This window comes from Homarus americanus, unplaced genomic scaffold (assembly GCF_018991925.1).
Source record: "Homarus americanus isolate GMGI-L3 unplaced genomic scaffold, GMGI_Hamer_2.0 scaffold37678, whole genome shotgun sequence".
Classification (NCBI taxonomy): domain Eukaryota; kingdom Metazoa; phylum Arthropoda; class Malacostraca; order Decapoda; family Nephropidae; genus Homarus; species Homarus americanus.
The window spans coordinates 450076-463801 of NW_024725520.1; the positions used below are offsets into that span (position 1 = coordinate 450076).

Sequence of the window (13726 nt, forward strand, 5' to 3'; positions counted from 1 at the left end):
GCGGCCTCGAAATTCTTAACCGGCAACTTCGCTGGGTGCATCCTTCTCCCACCCCACCTCCAGAAACACACAAACCAGAACAGGCAATTAATAGATGATCAGTCAAGGTGTAAAATAAAGGCTGACCCCTGTATGTACAGTTGCCTCCACATGAACGTACCACAGCCTGGGAGTGTGTGAGGGCTCGGGTACGAGATGTGGTAATGCAGTGCCATAGTCAGGGCTGAATGAATGGGCAAGGACAGTGAAATTACTTGTTTTGTGTGGCCACACATCACTGCTGAAGAGCACTTATCACATGGATGATTTATTTGTTTATGTAATTATTGTTTATATATTACTGCAGATATTTATGAAATGTAACATTTACTATTTTCATTGTGTTATGATAATAAGGTCAAAGTGTTTGTCTGTGTTGGTTGATAATTAGTGGTCAGACATCCAGTGTTTCCATAATATGCTTGGTAGTCTACTTTACCTTAAAGTACTTTTGACACATTGAAATATATAAACAACAAAGATGACAGTATATCAATAATTGATCTACAGTATAGCACTATGTCTGCAACAGCACACACTGCACCCCAACACTCTCAAGTCTGTGGTAGAGACATAAATCACCCAATATTAATGATGTGTACATCTCATTGTGAACTAAGGGAGATGTGTTGAACAATATAACAACCAAGATACTGCGATATATCTGATGTAATGATACAAAATTATAAAATGTTAATTTAATGGCTTGTATAAGATAGATGTATTTATAGTGGTAAGTGAACGTGTTTTATCCTTTGTATCTTCCCGTTATCTTGACCTCATCCTTATCTAGTTCTGAATTACATAAATAATTGAAATCTTAATTTTTATCGCACTAATAATGATACTGATGGCAATAACAAACTACAACTTCTAAATTTCATTCAGCACAACAACAGTACTAGGTGTAATTCCCTCACCCTCTTCCTCCATCTCTCCAAAGCAACTCATTTATTTGCTGCAGTATCCAGTGGTGAGTGCTATATACTGTGTATATCATGAACTTCTTGATAACAACATTTTATTTTGAGGAAAATTTGGCGTTGGATCAATTTATATGGGCATTTTATATATTATTATATGTTACCGCCATAGTAAGATAAACTAGAAGAGAGAGAGAAAGAGAGGGATAACCACAATAAGATAAACTAGGCGAGAGAGAGAGAGGGTGAGATAAGAGATATAGTGTTGACAACGAATTGGCTGAGGTGTTTCAATACAAGCAGATGGCCTTCGCCTCCGGGCTGCGATTGCCCTCGAGGGTAGTCTACCGATTTCTACAGGACAGACAACACGTTGGTTCAGACCACTAGACCCTAAAACGTGAGTGATCGTGAAGTATTAGAATCTGCTAAAAAACTCTAAATAACTTTAATAAGTATATTTATGTACTATAATTTGATCATATTATACAAATTGTCTCCTGTCTCAATAGTTATAACATGTGAGTTATATTTAAGATGTTAACAGGCTATGTACTATATATTGATTGTATTTCATAATATGTGTCCTGAGATAACAGCATTTGTTATATGAGAATTGTTCTTTAACAGGATTTGACCGAATTATATGGTACGCGTCAACGTTGAGGGTTTATTTCTCCAGCAACAAACCAATAACGCTCCTATGAGCGTTAACATTATAAATAGATAATTTCTACTGTGGAAGATAAATGTTCCAGAGTTATTTCCGTCTGGTGGGATTTCTGCGATGTACTTGTTTATTTTACAAATTTGTGTGAAATTACAATATGCATTGGACATAAAGACTAACAACACCATAAATTCTCTCAAGACCCGAACTAAACATTCAGTAAATAAAATCTTACAAAAGTAATTATTTTGAGACGATAGTTGACTCAGAATGAAATAACGAGTAAACAATAGGGATAAAATCTGTTTTTAGTCGTCTTTTATTTTCTTAAAAATTTTAACAGCCTTATTATTTACCTTAAATATATTTTGTCAGTACCACAGGAAAGTTCGCCAAAACATGCATTTGCTTGTTGTTTTTCATATTCTTCATTGCTCTTGTGATTCCTTACATGATTTTGCTTATACTTCATAGGTAGGCTTGAAATACCATAAATGTCAATTGCACTGTAGGAAAAATTGCTTTGTTGAAAAAGAAAAGAAAATGTTGAGTATTGTCCTCTGAGATGTTTATAAACTTCCATAAGTCACCCCTTGCCTGCCTATAGTCAGGGCCGGATTCAGGAGTGGGCAAAGTGGGGCCTCCACATATTACAATATTTTATTTACTTGTTTATTCATTTGGATAATTTTATTTTCATTCTTTAAAATTCATGTTTATCTATTCCATCACGTAAAACTATGTTCAGCAAGAAGCGTGATAGAAATTAGGCTATCTATTCCTTGAAATTCATTATTGTTCTAATTTCCTCAATATAACTGCATATGGCTTCAAAATTCTCCAAAGAAGTATTCAAATTTCAAAATTTTCCCGGGGGGCTTACAGCGCTCCCTGGAACTCCCAGATGTTTAGGCTCGCTTCACTCGCCACCCCACCCTCTTGGGTAGTTATAATGAGGGGGCCTCCACAAAGAGGCTGCCCATGGGCCTCCACAGGTCTAAATCCGGCACTGCCTATAGTATAAGCTGGACATTTGCAGGCGTTCTAATCTCTCTGGGTAACTGAGGTGCCGTAGTGCGGTACCAGCCTGATGACTCTGCCTTAGAAATTTTCAATCAACTGACAGTCTCTAGCATTTCTCGGGGTTGGGAACCAAATAGGGTGACATTACTCCAAATGGGGTAGCACTAAACAGATGTATTGTATCGGGATCCCTCTTCCCCCCCCCCCCTCCCACACACACACAAGTACCAGATCACTAGATTACAAGATGTTGTAACCGCTAAACTAAGGTTGGGGTATATGCACCTCTGGCAGTATATCCCTCAAGCAGATGTGAACAAGGCATATAAAATTTTCAGGTTTTCGTGAGAATAAAATGTTACTAAAATGTTGGCAGGATACAAGAAGAAGTGGTCATGTCAAGGGAGGAGGAGAAGGTAGTAATACGAGCAATGAGGCCTGGCGACGTTGAGGCGGTGCTCGCGGGGCGTCGGGAGGTGATGTGGAAATTGGAAAAGGAGGAGATAATCAGCCAACTCTTCCTCTTCATCCATCACCCCTACTTTTTTATGCTCGTCTTCCTCACCCCTCTTCTCCTATATTACTTTCTACAGGTTAGATTTTATTTTACATCTGTACTAAAACACGTTTTTTGAGGCTAAAATGTAATGCATTTAGGCGCATTGAAAGATTATGCATGATACTTTATCTAAATTTAATTTAATATGCTGTACTGTATAGCCATTCTTGGACTCGTCATGCTCGATGTTGCTGAACAGTAAGGGCCTGTAAGTCACTGTGAGGATCATCTGTCGCTAACACGGTTGATACTAGCGTTGTTTACCATGAATTAAAGATAAAGATTAGAAAAAAAAGCATCGGCAGCAAAACGGTAGTGCACTTGTCTCTCATCGCTGTGACTCGGGTTAAAATCCCGATTGAGTCAAATTAGATAAGGGTGTAGTCCAGCGTGACTCCAAAAAACATGCCAGGTTTTCTCCTACTACTCTGCTTTACTCCCGTGGTAACACTGGACCCATGGAGGATGGCCCTCACTAGACCTGCAGAGAGACAAGTTAGTTTATAAGTCATGACTTTTAGATCTGAGGGGAGGGAAGATACCAAGATGAGTACCATTTTAAAATTAATTGCCAAAAGTCACTGGAGGGATAATTTGATAATTTGTGCATGTGTGAAACATAGATATAAATAATTCCAAAAGATACAACTGTAGTATTGTAAGGAAGAAGCAGATCGTTTACAGTACTAAATTAAAATTTTGGGGCTAAATAGCTTTAAGATTCATTCATATTCATTTTTATATTGAGGCACTAACTCTTATGCTTGGTACCCTTAGCAGCCATAAGATGGAGTAGAGGAAAGAAACGAAAATGAAATAAAAATCAAACTACCAATTCTGGAAACAGAAGTTAAGGCAGCTGTGAATAAAATGAAAAATGATAAAGCTTGTGGGATTGATCAGTTTCCAGCAGAATTTATAAAACAAATGGGCAAGAATGGGATAAAATGTTTGACGAAAATATGTAATTCTAAATGGTATACTTTACAGGAGACCTTCCCAGTGATTAGAAAAAAAAATATCAATATTTGTATTATTACCTACAAGACCAGGAGCCTTAGAGTACACCCAGTTTAGAACAATAAGTTTAATAAGTCATGCCTGCAAAGTTTTATTATACATAATATAAGTATAATACATATTGGAATAGACAGTGAGTTATCTGAAGATTAAAATGGATTTAGAAAAAGAAAGGGAACTAGAGAAGCTATATTTGCTTTTAGAATTGTTAGTAAAACGGGTTTTGAGATCGAAAGAAATTTGTACTGTATATGTATTTTATTAAATTTGAAAACGCTTTTCAAAAGGTAAACCACAATACACTTATAGACGTCTTGGAAAAAAATCCCTGTAAGTATTAAAGATTTTTTAGAATTCTAATAAATCTTCACTGAAAACAGAAGGCTGCAGAGTTAGTAAATAATGAACTTACTAATTGGTTCACAATCAGACGCAGGGAGTAAGACAAGGCTGTGTTCTATCTCCAACATTGTATAATATACAATATATTCAGAATTCTTAATGAGCAGATGATATTGCTGTTATCACAGATAGTGAAGAGGAATTACAAAAATAGTTAATAGGTTAGTGGAAAAAGGTGAAGAATATGGGTTAAGAGTTAATGCTGGAAACACGAAAGTAACGGTTGTTTTCGAAATAGAAATAAACCCTAAAATCAAAATCATGGTAGGCAAGTGGAAAACGTGTAATTGGGAAGTAACATTAGCTGTGATGGTCGATGTACAAAATTAATCAAAACAAGAATAGGGCAAGCAAAAACAGCATTTAATAATCTAAAAGACTTTAATGTAAAGGGACATTAACTTCAATTTGAGAAAAAGGCTGCTGAAAGGATTTATATGCAAGGACTTTTGTATGGGTCATGTACGTGGACACTTTCAGCAGACACCAGAAAGAGGTCGGAGGTCTTTGAAATAAGTTACACTGTCAGGAAAACAGGATGTCAGGGTATGAAGGGGGAATGGGGTGTAGGGGCCATTAGACGAGTTATGCCAGGGGGTCTGAGAAATATTTAAGAATTTATATAAAAAATAATGAGATAATTTGGTCATATAATTAGGGACAAGGGTATTACAAACAAGGGATGGCAGAGACTAGGGTGGATGAGTGAAATTAAAACTGGGTCCCCAGAGGGATGCACAATCTTGGAGAATTGGTAAAAACAGCCCGAGAACGTTAAGAGTTGAGGACTGTGGTCACCATCCCTCAGATATGTGGACGGTACTCTGATTGATTGATTGAACAGCCATTTAATTTATATTCCCTGAAATACTATTTGATTCCTATGCAGATGGGTGTGGGAGCGTGTTTGGTAAGTGGCACTGGGCTGGTGGTGGTGGTGGAGGGTTTTCGCTTCTTGCTCTTCTGGAGGAACTTCAGGGATGGTTACGGTGCAAAGGAACCTGACATACTTAACCTGGTGCACTACTACTCTCACACTCGAAGGTAAATTGATCATCTGCTTTTATCTCTTCCCATAAGCAAGACTAATTTAGCTTCATCATGATGCAGGTTCAGCGCCAAGATTCTTAAAGTTTTGTTTGTTACTCAGACCCTAAACTGGGAAACATCGAGTTACTGCAGACTTACTATAATTTCTTCCTTAATGTAGCTGCTGTATTTGTGTCGTTAAAGTGAGTTAGGCGAGAAAATTTCACACAAGTTTTTGAGAATCTTGGTCCAGTGTCAGATGTTCTAATAGGCTGTGGAGCTGTACCCGTAACCCAAAACCTTATTTACATCCCAACTGTAAATGTAAGAATTACTCAGGGCAACGGGAGAGGGGTTGGGTGGCTCCAGAATGTCAGAGTACGAAGGACAGGGGTGGCTCCAAGATGTCAGAGTATGGACAGGGAAGGGTTGTAGGGGTCATGAATGAATACGCTCCATACACCTCATCTTTAATCCTCCAGGAATGTGGTTGACGCTGTATCTTTCTTGGTCAGGTCGTTTTTGGTGGCTGTGGTGGAAGGGGAGGTGGCTGGCACTGTCGCTGTTCGTGAAACTGATGACCCCAATATGGCCGAATTGAGTAGGTTGGTTGTCCACCTAAAGTTCAGGAGGAGGGGCATTGCTTTAAGGTCAGTGACTAGGTTATAATTTGTTAGTTAGTTAGTTATTCTATTGACAAAATTCGTAGATATATGTTAAAAATTACAAAGTATCACTTTTCAATATGGCCAATAAAAATATAATTAGGCTTACAGTATTTTAATTTCCCATAGTGGGGCACCTTAAGTTAAAAGTTTCCTGTAAATTCTATTTCATCCATGTATTTACACTATTTATATGAATGCAGAACATCTTAAATATATTTACAGCTTTCTGTTACATGATATGTTCCTCCTGGAAGTTCATTTTTATGAGCAAAGTCGAACATATTATATCTGCTACGACAATGAGCCGTGACAGAGCACTCCAATAAGACCTTCAGTTCAGCTTACACTTGATTTCTCTTAGATAAGCATAACTTTACTCAGCAGCATCTGACTCCACCTGCCTCTCTCTATTTTTAAGTTATGTGACATTAATCGTAGTGGTGTAAATGCCTGACGGGTGTAGTCGGGGATAAACTGTCTGCTCAAGTAGATATTATGTATCACAAGGAGGTTCAGTTCTACCCTGGTGTGCGTCACGTGTTTTGTTGGACCAGCTTGCTTATTCCTGGCTATATTCACTATTTTCTGTAGGGTCTTAATATTACAATCTAACTGTAGGGATTTTCTCAAGAACCTATAGCCTTGTGTGTTCTCTCTTCTACAGTAGTTCATAAACAACACGGAATGGTTCCTCTGTATCTGACGCACGAAGCTTCGAGTCAAAGAACCTCTACCTTCTCCTCACTATAACTGGGGAATTCCTCATCAATTAAGGCTCAGGTTAATGCCTGTGCTCTTTCTGACACCAAGCAGACATTTAACTATATTATTGTACTGAGTAATTACACTTGTTAGGTTGGCTGTTGCTCTGTTAGCCAAGTTTGGAGCTGCATAACAAGGATGATGTCAGTGCAGCGTTAAACACCTGACATTTATATACAAAGGGTATTCCCGTAATTGCTGCCAAAAGCAAGCAAAAACAGAAAACTTATCCACAATCATTTCGCTACCAGTCTCATGTACCGGGGTAATCTCAGCAGTGTTTATTTTCCCACTATCAGTGATATCGCTAGTATCTAATCCGTCTCTTAACTACTTATATAAAATCTAATTATTCACCATCCCAGGTCGTCCATCAACAATAAACCGTGTACGCTGCCAAGATATTCGTCTGTATTAATTGCTTGCTTAATCATCTATATCATTTTGTTAAAGTACTGTATATTACAAACAGTAAACAGCTTGTCTACAGATATTTTAATTATTTTTGAAAATACAGTAGTAGTCACACATCCTCTTACATGTTGGGCTCCTACCTAACCTTTGACCAAATTGACCCACAAACGAAGCTATTTAAAAGGAACAAATCATCATTTTGGCCAAGGTGTCCATTATAGTAATGGCCCTATAGCTTCCATAGTCCATTGTCACCTGCTTTAAACAAGACAATTACAGGGCTGTATCTAGGGTTCTTTAAGGTGTCTGTAACCCCACCCCCCGCCTTGATTTCTAAACTGTGAACCCTGTGCCCAGGTTGTGGTATATGAATGGTTGTGATTGAAACAATATATATATACCTCAGCATCATGAATTGGCATATTTTTATTGTATGTAACTTTACACCTCATGATCATGTAGAGTAATGTTATATCAATCTTATTGCGACATACAATGTCACTGTCCTGAGCTTACTAGGAAATGAATAGTACTCGGGAGTCAGTCATCCAAGACGTTGATCATGTTCATTCGTCTTCTGTGGCGTCTTGCAAACGTAATGATAATAGTCTCCACACCCATAGCTATGTCACGGTGGATAAACATTAGAGCCAAACCAGTCAGTCGTTTTGTGGCCATCTGCAGCGAAGATAAGTGTAAGCGCTTCACTTCACTGAATACTCGCTCTGCAATGCAGGCGGTGACCGGTAGGCTGCCGAGTATACGAAGCAACATCGTGTTGTTGGGATCCTGTACATGGCAGTATGGGGTAAGGTCGGATTCAGAGTTTTGGGCGCCCTGGGCAAACAACTGGCGGAGACCCCTGCCATCCTCTTTCTTTTATTACAGTATTATCAAACCAAACGAAATTACATAACGGTTTTGTTCACCCAAGTGTAGAAGAATAAACACATGTAATTTTATTCCTATAATTTTACTAAGGGTTTATGGCATGACATATAGGACTGTCAAGACATGACAAAAGCAACAACAATTTACATTCATGATTTTTCGCCCTCACCTTTTCCTATTTATATGGAAAGGACCATTTATATTAGGAAGTTTGCTTTTATTTCCTTCTTTCTGCACAACAAATAAAAATAAAAATATATACAGTACACATACTAAACTTAACATATAGCTTACTTCTTAGGCTGCCACTACTTGCATGGCACTGATGGCACCTTACGATCCTTCCTACTTGCAAAGTCATCAACGCGTTGACTGACCTCTACCTCTCGCAAAGTGTCATGTATAGTCATTAATGCTAGATAGCTTATTCATGATATCCTCCATTTTTTAAATCAAACGTTCACCACTGCACTTGGTGACCATCAGCACAAGATACATACGAAGTGTTGTTTCCACATTAGGAAATACACTCTTAACACCATTATCACGTATCAGCTTATACAGGGAGTGTTCTCTGCCTATTTCAATCCTTTCCTCGTCTTTGAACATCCTGAAGAATTCAGCAAACTGGACAAGCTCTTTACCAAGGCATTGATCAATGTCATCTTTGTAGCTGTTAACACGCTTCGTCGCTGCATCCTGGATCTCGTCTGGATTAAGGATTTTAAGTTGACGTATAAAGCTGAAATGAGAGCAGATTAACTCATAAGCAGAGAGTCGTTGTGCCAGAGCTGAGAAATTGATCGATAACCGGAATGTAATTCTCAACACGAAACCCCAGTGGATTTAGCCGAGCATTAATCTTTCGTTGACGATGGTGAATCTACACATTATGTTGCTGTGCCAGTTATCTCTATTCCCTGCTTCTCATACTTAAAGAAACACTCAAGTTTCGTCTCGGCAAAATTTTTCAGCGACTTAATAGTTACCCCCGCAGTGTTCAGCTTAAGTTTGGAATCCTGTAGCAGCTAACTTCTTATTTGTACCATTAACCTTGTCTTGAATGTCGTGCCAGAAGTCTGAACATATTCCCGCCTCAAGCATACACATGAGCTTATACAAGCCGTTTGACTGGCAACGTACTTCAGCTATTTCATTTGGGTCATTAGCAATTTTGGCTAAGGCGTCTCTGGTTTGAGGATAGCCTTGTACTGTATAAGTGCTCTACTGGCGTTAGCTTTGTACGACCAGCGCGTGGTATTGGTCGTTTTAGGTACGCACACCTTACTGTCAGCTGTTTTGAGCGAGTGTATCAGTATTTTATAACGAAGTGACGTCCAGTGAAAAACACATAAATCCCCTCCAGAAAGTCAAAGAAACTTACAGCAACTGGGCAGCATTCAGCAGCTGCCACTCCAATAAAGTTTAGTGAGTACCCTGCACAGGGGATCCACGTCGCCAGGTTTTTTTCTGCTGCTACCTTGGCTTGGAATTCATTGAACATGTTGAAGCAAGGACTTTTCACTAAGGCTTAACGTTTAACAGGCCGCAAATGCGATTATTCCATATTAGACATTCTCTCTTTCAGAATTGAGGCGAATATGTTACTGTGATCTTGGAGGTCGACGGTTATGCAAAAAAAGTTGTATGATGGGAACTTTGAACGTTTTGACACACATCTGTTTCCTAAATGACATCAATACAATCTCTCTTCGTTATACATAAATCTGTTTCTGATATCCACTTCATCTTGTTGGATGATTAACTATCACCATCTCGCTATTATTACACAAATTTACAACCGCTCGACTTTCACCTCACTTGGTGAACCTTACCCTTCCCATACCCCCAAGGCATCACATTACCACCATTGTCCAACATCAGATATGAGGGAATTACGATTTATTTGGCAAATTGAATGGAAGCTAATAACCAAATAGGATGCATACTGCAATCGGCTACTAAGGCGATAATTGTGTCTTCCATGAACAGACTTATTCAGGCGTGTCACAGGGAGGCAGGCCGGCTTGACTACACTGCTGTCATGCTACGAACTCCCCCCAACAACCGAGGCGCTCTCAAGTGCTACCAGAAGGCCGGATACATCCAGTACGGCATAGAAAATGTCACCCGAATGTATCCTCACAAGTTTGACTTGTTGAAACTTATTTGGAAGATTTAAACTACTATATTATACACTATGTCGGGGAGATCCAGAAGAGAAGCAATTGAAAGTGTTTGTTGTGCTTGATGGTAGTGGCTAAAGGTTGTTCCTCTACTATAACTGGAATTAATGAACTGAAGATGATTATTATATTTATAAGTTGTAAATCGAGAAATAAACGAAGATATTGGTTATAATCTGCTGTTAAAGAAGGAAATAAAGTGTTTTGTACATTGCGTAAAACTTGGAGGATAATAATATGTGTGAGTGAACTAGTACCTCTTGCGGCAACTAGCCAGAACTTTTTCAACCGTAAAGAAAAATGATGAGTGTGCATGACGTGTAAATCGCTACAAATCAAATGTTTCACACAAAATAATGTATAATAAAAAATATAATTCAGGGCTGCACTTACTATTTTCTAGGAGGAATTACGTGCACGTCAACCCCTGACTCATTACAACAACTCCTGACTCATTGCAACAACCCCTGACTCATTACAACAACTCCTGACTCATTGCAAGAACCCCTGACTCATTACAACAACCCCTGACACATTACAACAACCCCTGACTCATCACAAGAACCCCTGACTCATTACAACAACCTCTGACTCAATACAACAACCTCTGACTCATTACAACAACCCCTGACTCATTACAATAACCCCTGACACCTTACAACAACCCCTGACTCATTGCAACAACCCCTGGATGTACAATGCAGCTTGGTGCTGGGAAGTGGCAGCGTGGTTACAAGCGTGATGTAGAGAGAGCTGGTTGGTGAGGATGCTCAGAGGAGGAGAACTTGTGGGGTCGCCATACTCGCCGGCGGGAGCGAGGGCCGCCAGGCAGCGGCGGAGGAGGTGGTGCTGCTGCAGGCTATGCTAGAAGAAGAGAGAGTCACCACGAGGTCAGGTCTTAAATAGCGGAGGTACTGCGGTGTAGAGACAGTAGCTGTAGAGCCGATGAGAGCTGCCTCTGCGTGGGTAAGCCAGTCTTCCATGTTGCTTGAAGACTGGGAGAGTGATCGGTTTCTCCTCCATCCTGTGTGAGTGCGAATCTCCGGGGGTCACCATTTGTGGGGAACGAGTTGTTTGGGGTTCGCACTCAGGATGGGATGGAGAAAGGAAACTCACAATGTGCTCTCTGTATACATGTTGTATTGGATGTACAATGCAGCTTGGTGCTGGGAAGTGGCAGCGTGGTTACAAGCGTGATGTAGAGAGAGCTGGTTGGTGAGGATGCTCAGAGGAGGACAACTTGTGGGTCGCCATGCTCGCCGGCGGGAGCGAGGGCCGCCAGGCAGCGGCGGAGGAGGAGGAGGTGTTGCTTGCTGGTTGGTGTAGGTAGAAAAGAGAGTGGTCACCACGAGGTCAGGTCTTAAATAGCGGAGGTAGGCGTGGCTTAGTAGTTGACCTCCGTCATGTAAGACGGCACTGTTGACCTAGACCCCAAGGTATACACTGGGGAATTCGCGGGGTCGGCTACTCAGCGACAAACAGCGTTTGTAGGGGAGAAATCCACTACACCATCATTGCTTCTGATTTTCCGGGATGCTCCCTGCCTCATCCCTGGGTATATATATCCCTGAGTTGCCAGTGATCGCTACTCACGCAATGACAGAGATTACAAACAACTCTAACTGTTACTCTTTCAAAGATGACCCTCAGTTGACAAAGGTCTGGCGAATTACTTGAGTTGATATACACAGACTAATTCAAGATTGAGCTTCCCAGGAGAAAGTGGAATAACAACGCATTGATAACTGTCTTGGGACACTGGGAGGGAAACACAAGTGTAGCGTCTATGGGGAAAAACACGTCGTCTCAGGGGTCACTAACTCACTCATGTTTTGCGGTCGTGGAGTTTAATAAGAATCATGAGTTAAATAGATCAGCAGTCAACGTGACCATGACAATACCATCATACAGTCAACAGAGGGAACCACACAGGGGGACCCTGTTGCAATGGCAATGTATGCAATAGGCCTATCCGTGCTCCAACACACAATAAAATTTAAAACAACTGGGGTCAAACAAGTGGCGTACGCTGATGACCTTACAGGAGCAGGAAAAGTGGAGGACATAAAAAAGTGGTGGGACCTGGTTACATCGCGAGGTCCACAAATAGGGTACCACCCATACTCCAGCAAGTCCTTCCTCATTGTGAAGCCAGAATATTATGAACGGGCAATGGAGGTGTTTGGCGGAAGTGAGGTCAAAATAACAAAGGAAGGCCAAAGACGCCTAGGCTCAGTAATTGGCACGACTGACTTCACGACCGAGTACGTAACGGGAAAGGTGAATGAGCGGGTTAGGGAAATCCAAGCTCTGTCGGAGATTGCTAGCACAGAGCCACGTGCAGCTTTTGCGGCATTCACTCATGGAGTCAAGCATCGCTGGAACTACCTGATGTACACTATCCCTGATATTGGTCCCCTCTTCCATCCACTGGAAAAAGCTATCAGCGTCAATTTCATTCCCAAATTAGTGAAACACCCTCACTTAACCCCAGCAGAAAGATCACTCCTTGCACTACCACTGAGACTGGGAGGTATGGGATTGACAATCCAGAGGAGATTGCTGCCACCGAACATCAAAACTCAGTTAAGCTCACGGCAGCCCTCACGGACCACATAATAGCTCAGAACGCAACAGGGCAGGTGGATACCAGTGAAGTAAACAAGATTCTAAGGTGCATTACGACAGAGCGACAGCACAGCCAAAGTAATAAGTTGCAGCAACTGTTGTTGCAAGTACTAGAGAATTTGAAAAAAAAAGTAGCTATAGCACAGGAGGTGGGCCAGTGGAAGGTTTGCCTTCCCAATGCGTGTGTGGCTCTTCCTATGACGCCGATCACGCCATGGTGTGCAAGAAAGGGGGCTTCATATGCATCAGGCATGACGAAGTAAGGGATCTATCTCACAGCAAATATGTTGAATGAAATCTGCCGTGATGTCAGGGTAGAACCGACCCTCCTTCCATTAGACGGTGAGATATTCCAACATAGGACTTCAAACACATCCAACGAAGCCCGTGTTGACGTCAGTGCTCGAGGATTCTGGACGCGGGGACAGCAAGCCTTCTTCGACATCAAGATCTTTGATCCCATGGCCGCATGTCACCGTAACTTAGCTCTCTATGCTGCACACAGGAGAAAC

At 40.8% G+C, this 13726-nt stretch overlaps 1 protein-coding gene across 2 annotated transcripts; it reads left to right on the forward strand.

Moving 5' to 3' along the window:
- Positions 1-1220: 1220 nt before the first annotated feature.
- LOC121865169 lies at positions 1221-10758 on the forward strand. 2 transcript variants are annotated; one of them, XM_042364476.1, is made up of 5 exons: positions 1221-1362; positions 3032-3248; positions 5526-5680; positions 6181-6315; positions 10393-10758. In XM_042364476.1, the coding sequence occupies exons 2-5, from the start codon at positions 3051-3053 to the stop codon at positions 10580-10582; spliced, it is 678 nt and encodes a 225-aa protein (XP_042220410.1). In that variant the 5' UTR covers positions 1221-1362; positions 3032-3050; the 3' UTR covers positions 10583-10758. The 2 variants fall into 2 exon arrangements, with proteins under 2 accessions (XP_042220410.1, XP_042220411.1); XM_042364477.1 differs by lacking the exon at positions 6181-6315.
- The last annotated feature ends 2968 nt before the right edge of the window (positions 10759-13726 follow it).